Source organism: Loxodonta africana, chromosome 6 (assembly GCF_030014295.1).
Source record: "Loxodonta africana isolate mLoxAfr1 chromosome 6, mLoxAfr1.hap2, whole genome shotgun sequence".
Lineage (NCBI taxonomy): Eukaryota > Metazoa > Chordata > Mammalia > Proboscidea > Elephantidae > Loxodonta > Loxodonta africana.
Window position 1 is genome coordinate 111725492 of NC_087347.1, and position 16630 is coordinate 111742121.

Here is a 16630-nt window from a genome sequence, read left to right on the forward strand (position 1 = left end):
TGTTCTGAAACAGAGCAGCTGAGCACTGGTTTTTGAAGGTTCCATTACCATATCATACATTTCTCATTCATGGAGTAGTTGCTGGACTAATATTTGTAGCACGGGCCATGCAAATATTACAGCTTGATGGGCCTGGTCAATGGGCCTAGGTAAGTGTAGGAAGTCATGATACCATGGTGACCTGGGTTACCTCATGTCATTCTCCTGTTTATAACATTCCTATGGCTGCCCATAATTTTTAGAATAAAATCCATTTCCTCACCATGGCTTTCAGAATTGTATATTGCTTACTTCTCTAACCTCAATCACTCCACAAGTATTTACTGAGTTCCTAGCATAGTCCAAATATTTTGGAGTATATATGTAAGCAAAATTAAGGTCCTTTTCCTTTTGGTGTTTACATGCCATTGTGAAGAGAAAATAAACTATAAAGTAATTATATATAGTAAGTAGTATGTTAGAGATGATAAAAGCTATGGAAAATAGAAAACGTAGGAAGGTTTAAAGGGGATTAGGAATACCAGCAGGAATGGCGGATATAGATTACAGCAAGGGTCAGTAAATTTTTTCTGTGAAGGGCCAGATAGTAAATATTTCAGGCTTTGCAGGCAATGCAGTCCCTGTTGCCACTACTCAACTCAGTTGTTGTAGCACAAAAGCAGCTCTAGACAATGTATAAATGGATGAGTTTGGACATGTTTCAATAAAACTTTATTTATAAAACAAGAAGCTGTGCAGATTTGGCCCACAAACAGATTCCTGGATTACAGTAAGAGACAGTCACTGGGGAAAGCCCACGAGAAAGTGAGATTTGAGCAAGGACTTGAAGAATACCTATCACTTGCCCCATTTACACTTGCTTCTGCTCCCTGGTCTTCTTTATATCCATTAATCAACACCAAGTTTATTCTTGTTCTTGGCCTTTACATTAGCTAGTCCTTCTACCTGGAACTCTATCCAGACTATAGACTTTTCTCTTCTTCCTGCTTAACATTAAACGTCACCAAATCACATGTCATCTTTTCTAAATGACAAACCTATCCAAAGTAGTGCTCTCAACCCAAGTTCCATTGTCCTGTACAGTTTTAACCATAATATTTATCACCACATAAAAATATTTGTATGTTCATTGGCAAGTTTGTTTCTATTCCTCCCTATGAGTATGTTAAGTGCTCCAGGGATAATTCTATTATCACCATTTTGCGGTCAAGCAACTGAGGCATAAAGGATTTATACTTCTGTCCCAGAGTCACACAGATAACAGAGGGCATAGCCAGGATTTGATCTCCAAAGCCAGCTCTCTTAAGCTACTATGGAGATTACTGAAGCTTCAGCTAAAGTGGATGAGTCTGGTAGTTGTTTCCTTCACCATGCTATTAAAATGAGCTAGTCCCTTTTTGTTCACTTTTTTCCTTTTCAAAACATGGTGCCACTGGATAAAATCAGTTTGTTGAAGGGCTCACTTATCTGTGAAATGGTTAATGGAATCGTAGCCTGCCTGTTGTATCACATTTCTAACATTTCCAGGTTCTCAGGTTATTTGCATATCAATGTTTGCATTATTACAGTGGTTTGTTCCTTACTGTCTGAATTTTAAATATTCTTCAAAATCTATTCCATGTAATTGTGTCTGGCTCTATTTCATAGTGTACCCGATAGGGGTAAGAACCCAGGACAAGGTTCCTTTACTCTGTCAGGGATTTCAGTTTCCCAACTCTAAAACAGTAACACACACACAAAAACAGAGTTTAAAACTGTTTCTGAGGGCACTCTGAAGTCAATAAATCTAGAGCAGCCAATGTTTCAGTCTCTTGAGCACTTTATTTGTTAGAAATACAAGTCAATACCACAAGATGGCACCTTCTTTCTTTCAACACCTATGATTACAAACAATTATCTCCATAAAACAGTCTCAGCTTTTTAACGCATTGTTTTAGATAATAATTGAAACCTTATAAAAGCAAGACTTTCTACAAACAGGATCAGTGTTCGATGTGTATTAAATTAGGTCAGATAATTAAATTCAAAAAAAGAATTTATAAATATTCAGATAAGAAAATTGAAATTACAAAAGCAGAGTTTGTCATCATTAAACTGAATTACAACTGTGTGTGGCTAATGCTATACGTACATGGCTAAGTTCTTGTTAATATGCAATTTTAGTACTCCAATGATCTACCTCATCCTCCAACATAGCCACCACCTACTGCAATTGTACACCCCTAACATTCAATACACGCTTCATTCAGTAGTCACCTAGCTTTCACCTAGTCCAGCCATTAAGCACACTCTATTATTTTTAATAGATACAACCCACCCATGAAGTGCCATCCACCCCTAGCTACAAAATAAAATACGATATTTAAAGGTAAAAACTCAGAGAATTTCTGAAATGGTAACCCATTCTCTCTGTGTTCATGAAAATAGGCAATCCAATTGGAAAGTTTCTGAACCAATGTAGACCCTAGAAAACCTAGTGTTGAAGTATGGGAAGAATAAAAATGTGCACTAATATAGTGCGTAACGATGCAGTGTTAGACTCGTCATTTACAGTAAATGCCTTGGTTGGATTTCCTCCGGATTGTCATCATGCTGCTGAAGATAAAGTTTACTCAAGTCTGTGGGAATTCCATCATGGTTTCTTCCTCCCATTTTCAAACAGGAAGAGAAGGGTTTTCAGGTCTCTTGGCAAAACCAAAAAATTAAACACTCACACCCACAAACAACTTGAAAACAAAATGGCAGACCTAATGATGTTTGACTCCATGTCCAAGAAGTTGAGGCAAAATTACTTTTGCAATATTTGCATTCTGCCCAGTATATCACATCATGAGATTCCTCAAAAAACTGAGAAGTCTGAGAGCTACAAAAGAGAAAGCGGTTAAGGCAGTCGATGTCTACATTTGGATTTCTTTTTCAGGTTACATGTCTAAGTCTCCGTCGTAGGCTAAGGTCAGAGGCTTCTGTTGGGGAGGTGTGCTTTGATGTGGTTTTGGCTTCTTGCTGCAAAGGGAAAAGAATTCCTCAGACAAAGAAAATTCATACAGCTCTGTTTTTTCTGACAATGACAATTTTATGGTATAGAAATCCGAATGGTTAGATGACAAGAGTCTTTTCTTAGGACTTGTAGGTTTCTGTTTTGAATACCCGTATTAAGGAGGAAAGCATCATTTTTTGAAAAGCTAAAATGGCTTAGTGGAAACACTGAACTTGGCAGAGGAGCTATTTTCCGTCCTTGTTTTTGCTGACAGACAGTAATGTGGACATCTGCTGATCACTAATGCTAAACTACTGCAACCTCCGAATTGCTAGTGATTAACCACACAAACAGGCAGAGTAGCCAAGCTTCCTTGCTTTACAACTCTTCTTGTTTTTTTGTTTGTTTTTAAATAAACACAAATCTGGCCCTGGCCTGAAAGCTGACATGTAGCTGACAAGTCACCAGAGTCTCCGTCAGAACAATTTCACCGATTCTGCTGCAGGCAAAGCCATTCTCACCTGTACGCTGCTTTCCCTCAGGTCAGGGAGGGCTGCTTTTCCCTCTTGCCCAGAGAGAGGCTGCAGTTGAACAACATTCCACAACCACACAGCCCAGGTCTGAGGCAAAACACTCTGCACTGCAAGCCCTGTTTCTTGTGACTCTCAGCTTACATTTACGAATATTTACAGTTTGAACCCTTCCCTCGTTAGTGCCCTGCTTTGCTATTCTTAGCTCAGCTCTCTTTGGGCTGTCCTCACCAGTAGGGAGTGATCTCTCTCTCTGTCATTGCCAAATTTCTATAATATATATTCTACTGTAACATCTACTATTTATTGGATGCATGCTAAGTACAAGTCTCGTGCTAAGCGTTTTAAATAAATTATCTCAATAAATCCCAGAGCTACTTCTTTATGGATAAGGACTTACCAGTTGCCATCGCATCAGTTCCAACTCATGGCAACTCCATGTATGTCAGAGTAGACCTGTGTTGCATAGAGATTTCAGTGGCTGGTTTTGCAAAAGTACATTGCCAGGCCTTTCTTCCCAGGTGACACTGGGTGGACTCGAACCTCCAACCTTTCAGGCAGTAGCCAAGCACATTAACAGTTTGCACCACCCAGAGACTCCAGATAAGGACTGGAAAGGTTGATTACCTTCCCTCACGTGACTGAGTGAGCAGCACAGTCTGGATTCTAAGCGAGTCTAACACACAGATGCATGTTTTCAATCTCTTACATGCACTCGCTCCTTATCTAGTTATTAATTTGGCATTTGGTAGAGACTATTTTTGGTCTGTGTGTATAAACTAATTTTTACGCTTCGAGTTAATTTAAATGAAAAACACTTGAAGGTGTACGTTTCAGTGGCATTTAGTAACACCTACAATGTTGTACAACCACCACCTCTGTGTACCCCCTGAATATTTCCATTATTCCAAAAGGAAACCCCAGACCCATAAGCAGTCCCTCCCCATTCTCCCCTCTCCCCGTTCCCTGACAACAACTAACCTGCTTTCTGTCCCTCTGGATTTACCTCTTCTTGATATTTCATATATATAGAATCATACAATATTGGCCTTTTGTGTCTGGCTTTTTTCACTTAGCATAATGGTAAAGAAGGTGAATTTTATATTATGTAAATGTTACCACAGTGAAAGAAAAAAAAAACTTGATAAAATGGTAATAGAGAAAATTACCTAGTTTAAAATGCTCAAGTTCTAATTCAAGGAGAAAAATTAATGTGATTTGATGTTGGTAGCAAATTATAGACGCTAAAGAGATAAATAAAATGTGATCTAACAAAACAAAATGAAACAAAACAAGCACTAAAAGGAACCAGAGACCGTATCCACGACTCCCCTCCCAGGACCAAGCAGGGCATGCACGTTGGCGATTTGCTGATTGCTGCTCATGGGCAGCGGTGGTTCAGTGGGAGAACTCTTGCCTTCCATGAGGAGGACCTGGGTTTGATTCCTGGTCAATGCACCTCATGTTTGGCCACTACTGTTCTGTCAGTGGAGGCCTGCACGTCGCTATGATGCCGAACAAGTTTCAGCGGCGTTTTTTGCAGATTAAGACAGACTAGGAAGAAGGGTCTGGTGATATAATTCCAAAAATCAGCCAGTGAAAACCCTATGGATCACGCTGATCATGGGATGGTGCAGGATCAACAGCCAGCTGGGGCACGGACAGCCGCTAACAACAACAGCACGTGGGCAGCAGGTGAGCCAAGGGAAGGCACAAAAATGACTTAGGATTCTTTGCAGAGGAATCTTCAGCCTCAGATTTCCTGCTTCTCAGGCCCTTTCCAGTTCTCAGAAGGGTTATTGCATGATTATCTGAATAACGTTCCATTTATCTTACGTGTATATTCCAGTGGTTCTGATTATTTTCTTGGGCCCCGACTCTAGCACAGAGAATGAACCCAGCCTGAAAGGGGGACCTGAGAGAGCACTCTAATCCACAGCACTTGAAGGGACTAAAGGAGTTGCACAAAGAAGAGCTGGAAAAGCCAAGAAATGATAGTATGTATATCCTCTGTGGTGGAGGTGGTGGTTCAATGTCAACAACATTACAAGGAAGTGGAGCTGAAATGCCAGTAGGGGGGGTCTCCTCTCCTCTCTTTCCTGCTTCTTTTTTTTTTTGAGGGGGCAGGAAGGGAAGACATGTAGATGGTTCTAAACAGAGTTTTTGTCAAATTACCCTTAACTGGCATTTGCAAGGACTATGGGCCCTGGTGGCACAGTGGTTAAAGTGCTTGGCTGCTAACTGAAAGGTTGGCAATTTGAACCCACCAGCTGTTCCATAGGGAAAAGATGTGGCAGTCTGCTTCTGTAAAGATTACAGCCTTGGAAACCCTGAGGGGCAGTTCTAATGTGTTCTATAGGGTTGCTATGAGTTGGAATTGACTGGATGGCAACGAGTTTATTTATTTATTTTTTTAACTGGGCAAAGGGTTCCCTGTGTGGCACAAATGACTGGTTAAGTGCTGGGTTACTAACTGAAAGGCTGATGGCTCAAACTCACTCAGAGGTGCCAAGGAGGGAAGGTTTGGTGATCTGCTTCTGAAAAGTTACAATCTTGAAAACAGTTTACTCTGACACACTTGGGATCTCCACGAGCTGGAACTGATATGATGGCAGCTGGCTTGGTTTGATTAACTAGTCAAAGAGAAGTGAGAGAGCGCAAGCCTTGGGTAGTAGGGAGGTTGAGAATGGGCAGGAGGGAGGAGGCATCGAGATGAATGGATCTTTACAACAAACCACCAAACCCATTACCATCGAGTACATTGCGACTCATAGCGACTCTAGAGGACAGGATAGAACTACCCCATACAGTTTCCACGGAGCACCCAGTGGATATGAACTGCTGGCTTTTTGGTTAGCAGCTATAGCACTTAACCACTATGCCACCGGGGTTTCCGGGTCTTTATAGAGAGATAATAATATCGGCTGGGAGACACCTGAATTTGGCCAGCCTCTGTGAGCTGGGCTCAAACTATGCACAGATTATTTTTATATTGGTTTTCATGATGGAATGATGAACACTGTGTAGCCTCTGGAAGAAATAGGGTAGTCCCCCAGTCTACAGGCCTTGGATCTTTGCGGGGTCTGGGGTGTATTTGGGATCACTGAGATTAAGACCTAATTTAATATGAATCCTTTCATATTGTGTAGCCTCTCCAATGACAGATGCTAACATCATAACTACAAATGTGTGAGACTTGTGAGCCTTTATGGAGTTTAAAAGATATTAACCTCCTCTTGAATGTTAGCAATCTCTAGAATAAGGTGGCGCTCTGCTGGGTAGCTGTGGCTTTGCAAAACTTCCTGGCCACATAAAAAGAATCCAAAGAGGAGGAGCTGAGTGGCAGGACTGCCCTGGGCAAAACCAGCAACTGGAAGGCTTGTCATTAGGGTCCCCAGCTTCTGTTTCTTTATCCTTTACTGGGATCCATTCTTTCCCATAAGACATATTTCTTACTTTTTCTCAATTCTTATCAAAACCTGTTATCAAGAAAGGTGTGATCACCTTGCTCACACTAAATCAGGACCCGCAAATACTTGCACATAAGCCACAGCCACCAGGAATCATCCTGCACTCCTGGCAGACATCCCTAATCCATGACACACATTTCTTTCCTGTTGAGCCGAGATGCAGCCTTATAACTCTTCCTAATGGAGCGCTCTCGACAGCCACCACCACTATTAGACTTGGCATGAAGGATAAAACCCTTGTGCAACCTTGGCTTTAAGAAGCAACTGATTGACACTCTCTTAGTGACCTCTTCCAGGGTCTTTTGCATTTTAGCAAAGGATAAAAGAATTAAACTAGCAACCCAAGCTCACTGTTGACTGACAGGTAAGTGCTGGCACTTCTCAGCACCTTTGAATTCAAGCCACAAAGACCCATTCCTAGGCCAGTAGACATTAAATAATTTGATGTAAGCCTTTGTCTTTTGTTTTGACAGCTACTTGTGAGGGGTGAGCCTGTGGAAGTGGGGGCCCCACTCTCAGACCTAGGAAGAATGAGAGCCCATTACTGAGTTGTGCTGGGAGGGCAGAATGGATGCAATTATCTGGGTGTCTTCCAGGTACTATGTCTAGGTTAACTACAAGCTCACCCAACGGTTGTCCCTACTAAATTGTCTCATGGATCTTTATTTCTGAAACTCTGAACACTAATGGCAGATGTACAAAGGGTTGCACCTGAACAAAGTGGCCTTTAAGAAGACTATTTTTCTGTATTTTTGCAAAAGCATTTCCAAATTTTATTATAAATTGCTTTCACCTAAAGTATATACCTAAGACCTGACATATTATAGCAGTTCTCTCGTCCTAAGCCTGCTATTTTGATGAAAAATATAAAACCTCTGAAACCATTATCCTCTCACTCTCCTGCAAGCTATTTAATAGAATTAGATGCTGTGAAAATATCTATTCGAATTTCTTTAGGCAGCTCGTACATAATAGCAAATGGTATGTGTTTTGGTATCAATAGGTCTGTTTCCAGGTCTATCGCCTTACTTTACCTATGAGATGAGGAGCCTCTAAGAAATGTAAAAGCCGAAGCTATTATACTACGTTGAGTCTAAAGAAATTGTGGAGACTGAAAGACTGGTAGAAAGAGCATATACTCTAGGGTCAGGCAGACCGGGGGTCGATTCTATCTAGCTGGTGACCTTAGATAGTCATTTAGCTTTTCTGAGATCAAGTACACCTGTTTAAAATGAGAATGATAATAGCAATAACTAACTCGATTGTCATGATGACTAAATAAGACAATCCATGTAAAGTACTTGATGTTTGGCATATAAAACATTTTTCTTCTGATTTTGTCTCTCTCTAAACGTTATGGGCAATAAATTTGTTTTTATTAACGCATTCATTTATCCATCCATTTATTCATTTGTTCAATAAATATTTATCAAACTTGTACTCTCATAAAATGATCAATGAAACATAGTTATTACCCTTTTCCCTAAAAGAAAGACCTTGGGGTTTGGTAAAGGAAGAAGGTATTTACACAAAGATAACAATACCAGCATGGAGTAAATGTCACAGGGGAGGTATGGACAAGCTATTCTAGATTATTTGATGAGAATTGTTGGTATTTGAGTTGGGCTGGGAAGAGCGGGTAGAAACCAAATAGCTAGTGATGAAAAACTCATTCTAGATGAATGAGATATAAGTAGTAAACCATGGAAGCAGACACCTCCCTGGAGAATTAGAAGGTAGGACTCTAGTGCCGTAACAAAAGCTTTTTTTTTTCTTCTCTCCCAACCCCTATAACATCTTTCATATTATGAGGAATTACCCTGGGTAGTGCAAACAGTTAAGTACTTGGCTACCAGTTGAAATTTTGGTGGTTCCGAAGTTCAAATCCACCCAGAGATGGCTTAGAATACAGGCCTGGAGATCTACTTCTGAAAGATCACAGCCATTAAAAATCCTACGGAGCATAGTTCTAATCTGTTCTGAACTGAAATACCTGGGGTCTCCATGAGTCAGAATCAATTTGATGGTAACTGGTTGGTACCTTTACAATAGAAAAAGTAGTTTTTGCTTTTTTAAAATGTGGATCATGAATATCCATGCATAGACCAACAAAATGACTAGCTTTCCTAATATATGTCAACAGGTATTTGGGTCTTGATAAAATTTCTGAAAACAGCAGCATATACAGATATTAAAAAGTACTGTATATCAAACAACTTGAATGGAAATAGATATGATTATAATGAAAAACTGCATTTGATTATAAGAAAGGGACTAAACCAATAAAGTGATCTCAAAGATAGATGCAAGCTTTGAGTCAAACTTTTATGAAATATGAAATTGGAAAAAATAAGGATATTAGAATATTAATACACATATTCTGGGATTTTTAAGAATGTATAATTGAACACATGGATTAATTATTAGAGGAGATAATTTACTATTTTATCTGAATCCATGGAAGTTTTTTAAATAAGCAAACATGTTTTATTTTCCTCCCTGAGAAAATGAGGGCTTGTTATATATTTCAGTCTATACAATACTCCAGGCTATCTAGGATATAGGAAACTAATAGATGTAGTAGAAACGGTTATCTAGGCTTAAATTGTGGAAGGCTTTAGTTGGCTGGCCAGGCAGCAGGAAGATGAGCTTTGTTTTGCTGTCAAGGGGATATCACTGATGGCATCTGAGGAGGAAAGGGGATAATCACTTTGAGCAAAGCTTTAGGCAGACTGAAATGGCCATAAACTGCTGAAGGAAGCAGGTGTCCTGAGTCCAAGGATGGAGCTTACTATGTTACTCCTGTTGGTGTTGTTAGGTGCTGTCGAGTCAGTTCCAACTCATAGCAACCCTATAGGAAAGAGCAGAATTGCCCCATAGGGTTTCCAAGGAGCAGCTGGTGGATTTGAACTGCCAACCTTTTGGTTAGCAGCTGAGCTCTTAACCACTGCACCATCAGGGGTCCTGTACGACTCCTAAAAAAAAAAAAAAAACAAAACCCAGTGCCGTCGAGTCAATTCTGACTCATAGCGACCATATAGGACAGAGTAGAACTGCCCCGTAGAGTTTCCAAGGAGCGCCTGGTGGATTCGAACTGCCAACCTTTTGGTTTGCAGCCGTAGCACTTAACAACTATGCTACCAGGGTTTCTGTACGACTCCTAGAGGATGATTATTAGGACCTGGCACTGGGGATGTAAACCCGATAGGTATGAGAAACAATGTGCATGAATATTTATGTAATTTGTCCGCATAAAAGTAAGGAAAAATTCCACTGATGCTTGATATTAAAAAAAAAAACTCTAGAAAATTACATTTGTTATCGGTATTTAGTGAAGTATTTAATTAATTTCCAGACCCTACAGTTGTACAGAGAAGGGCCTCCATATATATTTATAACTGAAGGGATGGGTCAAGGTTAATATATTTTTATGTTTGATGGAATGGAGAAATGTAAAAACTACCAATTTCTGATTGTTACTAAATGTTAATTTTTTACTCTCTTAGATATTTGAGGGAAGAAGGAACCATAGAGTCTAAATTTGGGAAGTGGTTACAAACAGCTAGAGCTCATCCATCTTTTATAGGTTCATAGAGTAGCTGATCATCTTATTTAAAATACACTGTATCGGCCTCATGCTTTGAGAGCACTTTCCCATCTGTCAAACCTTCGTGCTCTGTGTTGCCCTTTAAGATCCTTCCCTCTTTTTTTATTCTTTCTGGTGGTAAATGCTTTCTATCATTCTGAACATCATATAAAGCATTCAGCTTCACATTTGCTCATTAAGACAGGATATAGGCAACACGTAAAAAACAACTAATCAATGGAAACATGAATACGGATAAAACCACCTGATCACAGGATGAATGACTAACTGCAGGTGTTGCTTTTCACTGTAACACTGTGGAAACGTTAGCTGGATAGAAATCCAATTTCTAGAGATTCAGTTTCTATCACTTATGGGTGGCAGAAAGAATGAAGGCCATCTCATTTTCTTCACCAACTTCACTGACCAAGAGCAAAGATGTAAAAACCTGTGTAGCCTTAGAAACAGAATGTGAGGCTGAATATACAAAGGCTGGGTTTAAATTGAGACTAAAACTTGGGTAAAAATTCTCAAGGAAATAGTCTATGAGACAGACAATGACTATAAATAGCTCTATGTGGAGAAAAAAATGAAGTAACACTCTCATTAAAAAAAAGAACTGAAAATTCTTCTCAGGATGCTAATAAAATATTCTTAACACATTTGAAAACATTCAAATGTTTTTACTTCTGTCTGGTTGCAGGGGCAGCTCACCAACTAAAATATATTCTATACAATAAACTAATCATTCTTCTGAGAATAATCAGTTGTCAGGAATTAATTGCTTAAAAAATGGAGTTTCTGGATTTGACAGTTAAATTTCTCTTATAGCTGGTCAGCATAGATAAACATGTCTCTACTATCTAGAACGCATTACCAGGATGCTTGAACTAACTAGTCAATTCGATCTAACTGGTCAAGACAGTCATTTAAGAACTCGATTTATCTAATGCAACCTTGACTACATATAGGAATTTCCCTGGGAGCTTTTAAACATACAGATGACCTGGCCACACCAGACACTAATTAAATCAAAATCTCTCAGGGGTGGGACCCAAGCATCAATATTATTTAAAGAGTCCAGGAGATGCCAATGTACAGTCAGGGCTGAAAACCACTGACCTAAAAGATTTTCCTCAAATTAAGTGGGAATGCTCTGCCTAGTGATTTGTTTTTATACCTTCGGATATTATTAGAAAAGGAAATAAAAGAATCTTGTTAATTTTAAAATGAGCACAATTAAGATAATGATATTCTATTTCAACAATTTGGGAACACTGGATTCCCAACTCTATCAGAGGAGATTATTTGTGGCCACAAAGGTCATGTTACAATGGTCAATGATCCTGACAAAAGTTTTCTTGTCGTAAATACGATACCCATAAAAATATGGACTATAAACTTTTTACTAATTAGTACTTACCAAACAAGGTAGGAAGTAAATACTAGGAAAATCATGATAAGAAAACCGCCACCAGAAACGCCATAAACCCAAATTTTTACTCGGCCATCTGTTTAAAATAGAGATGAAAGAACCAGCTTAGCGTATGAAAGTCTACAGCACTTGGGTGAGTAGCATCATGTCTGACAACTGCAAGTTGACCCTTTGTTCTGGACTTGAAATGAGTCTCAGCATCTTCTTAGCCAGTTGCAACTACACTGCAGATGTTAGTGATGTTCTGGGATACTTTGTAAATGGCCAGATGTAATCAGGAATTAGCAAGGTCCTTTCCTGGAACATCACTGGAATTTGGTTCCCTGCTAGCAATTATTTCTGTGAAAAAACAGGCTCTAAATTACATTAACCCATTGTCATTAAGTCAATTCCAAGTCATAGCGACCCTATAAGACAGAGTAGAACTACCCCATAGGGTTTCCAAGGCTGTAGTCTTTGTGGAAGCAGACTGCTACATCTTTCTCTCATGCAGTGGCTGGTGGGTTTGAACTGCTGACCAGTACCATCTTCCATGAACTTTTGCAGATATAAACAGTTTGCTTTACTCTTTGATCTTTAGCAAATCAACACTCAAAAACATAGGTTGTAACTGCATGGCACTAAAACGTTGTTTACCTGAACATTTTATTACTCATCTGAATTCTGAGACTTGCATAAATGGTCATAAGCATAAATGGAAATACCCATATGTGATAGCTATCAAATGTCAGGGGGAAAAAAAAAAGTGAAAATGTAAAACATCAGATAATCAATCAATTTTTTTTTCCCACAATGTCAAACAAACACTGGTAATTATTGTTTCATAAAGTCTTGGTCTGGGTTGGGCTGGGTAATTAACTGCCAGGCTATTTTGTATTTACGTTCATGTGTGTATAGTCATATAAGTGCAACAGAAAAGAATTCTAACACATTCGGACAACATAAAAAAGAACAAAGAGCAAAACTATAATTAAGAAACAATTCCACATGCAAAGGCAACTAAGTGCCGCAGTGGTTAAGAACCTGGCTGCTAACTAAAAGGTTGTTAGTTCAAATCCACCAGCTGCTCCTATAGGGTCGCTATGAGTCAGAATTCACTTGATGGCAATGGGTTTGGGTGTTTTGTTCTTGGTTTCTACTTTCTGAATGATGTAGGGTGAACAAAAGCCACATGACCAAACAGGTTAATCAATTCCCTAAACTACTGCACACGTTATTTTGGATTTGGTGTCTTCTAGAGTTAAGTAACATAGATTATGAAAATATTCTAATCTATTTTGTGACTATTACTATGTAAGATATAGCTTGAATGAATGTCTTTTTTTTGGTAAATGATAGAAAACTGAGTTAATCTAATGTTTTTGTTCTATTTTATGTGAGCACATAGCTAACTAAACTTGGAACTGGACTGACAAAGGCAATGCCTTAGCATCTCAAAGGAGCTGCTTCCTTTTCTGAAAGCTATGCACACAGAGAAGGTTCATTATACTAAAAAATTTTGACTACATGAATATAATTAACTACAGGACCAAAATACAAATATCAGCATCTTTTTCTAAAGCCTTCTATGGGATGAAAAACAATCAAAATACATTGTAAACAACACTTGCTTTGAGTAAAATCACAATTACTTTCAATTATATTATGACTACTGGAATCAACTGGATGGCAACTTTTTTTTTTTTTAATTATACTTTTTGCTTACAGGCCATTTTCAAGCCACAATCAGGTTTTAGAGCGAAGCATCAATGCAGTGATAATGTGTTCTATGGTCATAAAACTTTTAGCAAAGCTTTTTTTTTTTGACTATGATCTCTTTGAAATGCTAATGATCAAATTCCCTATTCTGGGTTTGTTTCGTTGGGAAAAAAAAAAAAAAGCCTTCTCTGAGTGAGCACGCACCTTATTTCTCATTACCCATAAAACCTCATCGAGTTAGAGTTTTGAGAGGATACAGTGCTTTAAATCCCAGTGTAGAGGCATGTAGTTCATGGTTCATTCATTCACTCATGTGGTTCATTAACAAAGAGTGAATATAACTTTTTAAAATAGCATAATGCATACAATAAAACTTCAAACTGTTAAAAAAGATACATATTGAAAAATAAGTTTTCCTGTTGCCCTTTCTCAGTTCCCTACGCAGGAGCTACTGCAGCTACCAAGTTCTTGTGTGTCCTTTCAGTCTTTCTCTGCTTGTGCAAGCATATGAATACACACATACACACACATATACACAAGTGCAGACACATACACACACCCGTAAAACCAAACCCGTTGCCGTCGAGTCTATTCGGACTCATAGCGACCCTATAGGACCGAGTAGAACTGCCCCATAGAGTTTCCAAGGAGCGTCTGGTGGATTCAGACTGCTGACCTTTTTGTTAGCAGCCGTAGCTCTTAACCACTATGCCACCAGGGTTTTCATACACACACACACATACACACAGAGAAAAGGTTCATATTAACTCATTTTGATTTTCACTTAATAATGTATGTTGGAAATATTTCTATGCTAGTTTATAAAGATAGGCAAGTTAACCACGTGCCGTTGCCATTAAGTCGATTCTGACTCATGGCGACTCCACGTGTGTCAGTGTAGAACTGTGCTACATAGAGTTTCTAAGGACTGATTTTTTGGAAGTAGGTTGCCAGGTCTTTTTTCCAAGGTGCCTCTGGGTGAACTTGAACCTCCAAGCTTTTGGTTAGCAGCAGCTGAGCACATTAATTGTTTGCATCACCCAAGGACACCAGTTTACAAAGATAGGTACACCTTATTCTCTTTAATTATGAGATACCATTGCACAGTTATACCATATTTTTGTTTTACTATTATTCTATCTATGGACATTTAGGTTTCTCCAGTCATTTGTACCTAAAAGTAATCATATAATGAATATCATTTATATACTTCTTTCAGTGATACATAATATATCTGTATAATAAATACCCAGGGTATAAATTTTGGGTAAAAATATATGTACATTAAAACTCCCATCGATATTGCCTCATTGTCCTCCTAAGAGGTTGTTCCAGTTTACACTCCTACTGGGAAAATATAATGAAAGTTATAGACTTTCTCCTCAGATTACACACACACACACACACACACACACACACACACACACACGTATTCACGTAAACAAGATTGCTTAAGCTTTTAGGTAGATCCTCAAAGTCCATCTATGGATTCAAGGTTAAGGGCCTCACTTAGGGATCTAGACACTCATTTGTTTTAGATATCGCCCTAATTCTCTTCTTGGAATAGGATCACATGGGCCTCTGAAATTGATGCTTTTACCACATCACCAGTGTTCTCAAACCACATAGGTTCTGTGAACATTTTCTGCAAGTTCCATAAGAATCTGTTCTATTTTTTAGTTTCATTTCAATTATCTAAACAAATTCACATTTATAAAAGCTAATTTTTTTTTCCTGATACAATGAACAATTAAAAGAAATTTCTGAAGGATAATATTTTGGTTACTTAACTCGGTGCCTCCTAGACTGGGGTTGCCAGAGTTATCCTCAACCTTCCATGAGGACATATTACATTAAAGGGGACGGTATATTATACAACACTCAAATTGAGAGGAAACCCTGGTGGCGTAGTGGTTAAGAGCTACGTCTGCTAGCCTAAAGGTTGGCAGCTCAAATCCACCAGGTGCTCCTTGGAAACCCTGTGGGTCAGTTCTACTCTCTTGAACTAGACCATATTGCCTCTTCCTTCCTTTCTCTTTTCCTCCTTCCCTCTATTCATCATGAGCCGTGGTCAAAATTTGAAACCCTCCCCATAAGAAGGTTTGCACTTCTTATAACTGAAACATACCTGGGTCAAGGGGTTGAAGAGACCATCCTTTAAAAATATCATGTATCTTTGAATTCACAGGTCTGTTTTTTCCAGCAAGGTTTTTAACATCAGCTTTTTTATCCTCTGAGTCAGGTACTTTCATGCAGTAATCCAGGAAACCGTTTGATCTCATTATCTCTATAAAGCCCTTCTCACAACCACAGACTCCGCCCTACAGCGTGAAAGATATTTTCAATGGTTACACAGTGAGTTGTGCAGATGTAAAAGCACAATTTAAATGTTGGAATCACTTAATACGTGCAGGATAATCATGGCAACTTAGGGTTTTCAGCAAATGATTTTCCAATAAGATGAAAATCCAATAAATGGTTCATCTTTCTGAATTTCAAAGTCTACCCTTAAATAAATCATCTAATGTGTTTACAATTCTGACACCCTCCAAAAATGAAATCACAATTCTTTGCAAATACAGTATATTAGCTGCATCATTTTCTCTCTCGTAGAGATGTTTAAGGCATGTTAAGGACACTCTACACCATTCACTCCAACATGCCCTTTCCTGCTGAGAAGCAAAACAAGGGGATACGTACGTTCTTTCTTCGAGGTATATTCTCTTTGAGCTTTGCTGCTACCCCAGCTGTTGGATGCCTCTACCACCTTCCACCATTGACTATAACTTGTCTGTACCCCCTCGCTGCTCATATGCTTGGTTTGTGGACAAGGAGAGTAAAAGGGTAGAGAAAGACCACCACAGTCACATGTCCAAGAGAGCGAAGCCCAGTTTCTCTCTAAAGTCATCCTTCCTCATATTAAGCTGTGTGTCA

At 38.9% G+C, this 16630-nt stretch overlaps 1 protein-coding gene across 1 annotated transcript in view; it reads right to left on the minus strand.

Moving 5' to 3' along the window:
• Window positions 1–2921: 2921 nt before the first annotated feature.
• The window catches only part of THSD7B (thrombospondin type 1 domain containing 7B), an 826015-nt gene continuing 812306 nt past the window's right edge, over window positions 2922–16630 (minus strand). The window contains exons 25-27 of the mRNA XM_023542986.2: window positions 15825–16017; window positions 11987–12074; window positions 2922–3003 (exon numbers count right to left, since the gene is read on the minus strand). Coding sequence (XP_023398754.2) covers window positions 2922–3003; window positions 11987–12074; window positions 15825–16017 — 363 coding nt within the window. The remainder of the gene's footprint in view (window positions 3004–11986; window positions 12075–15824; window positions 16018–16630) is intronic.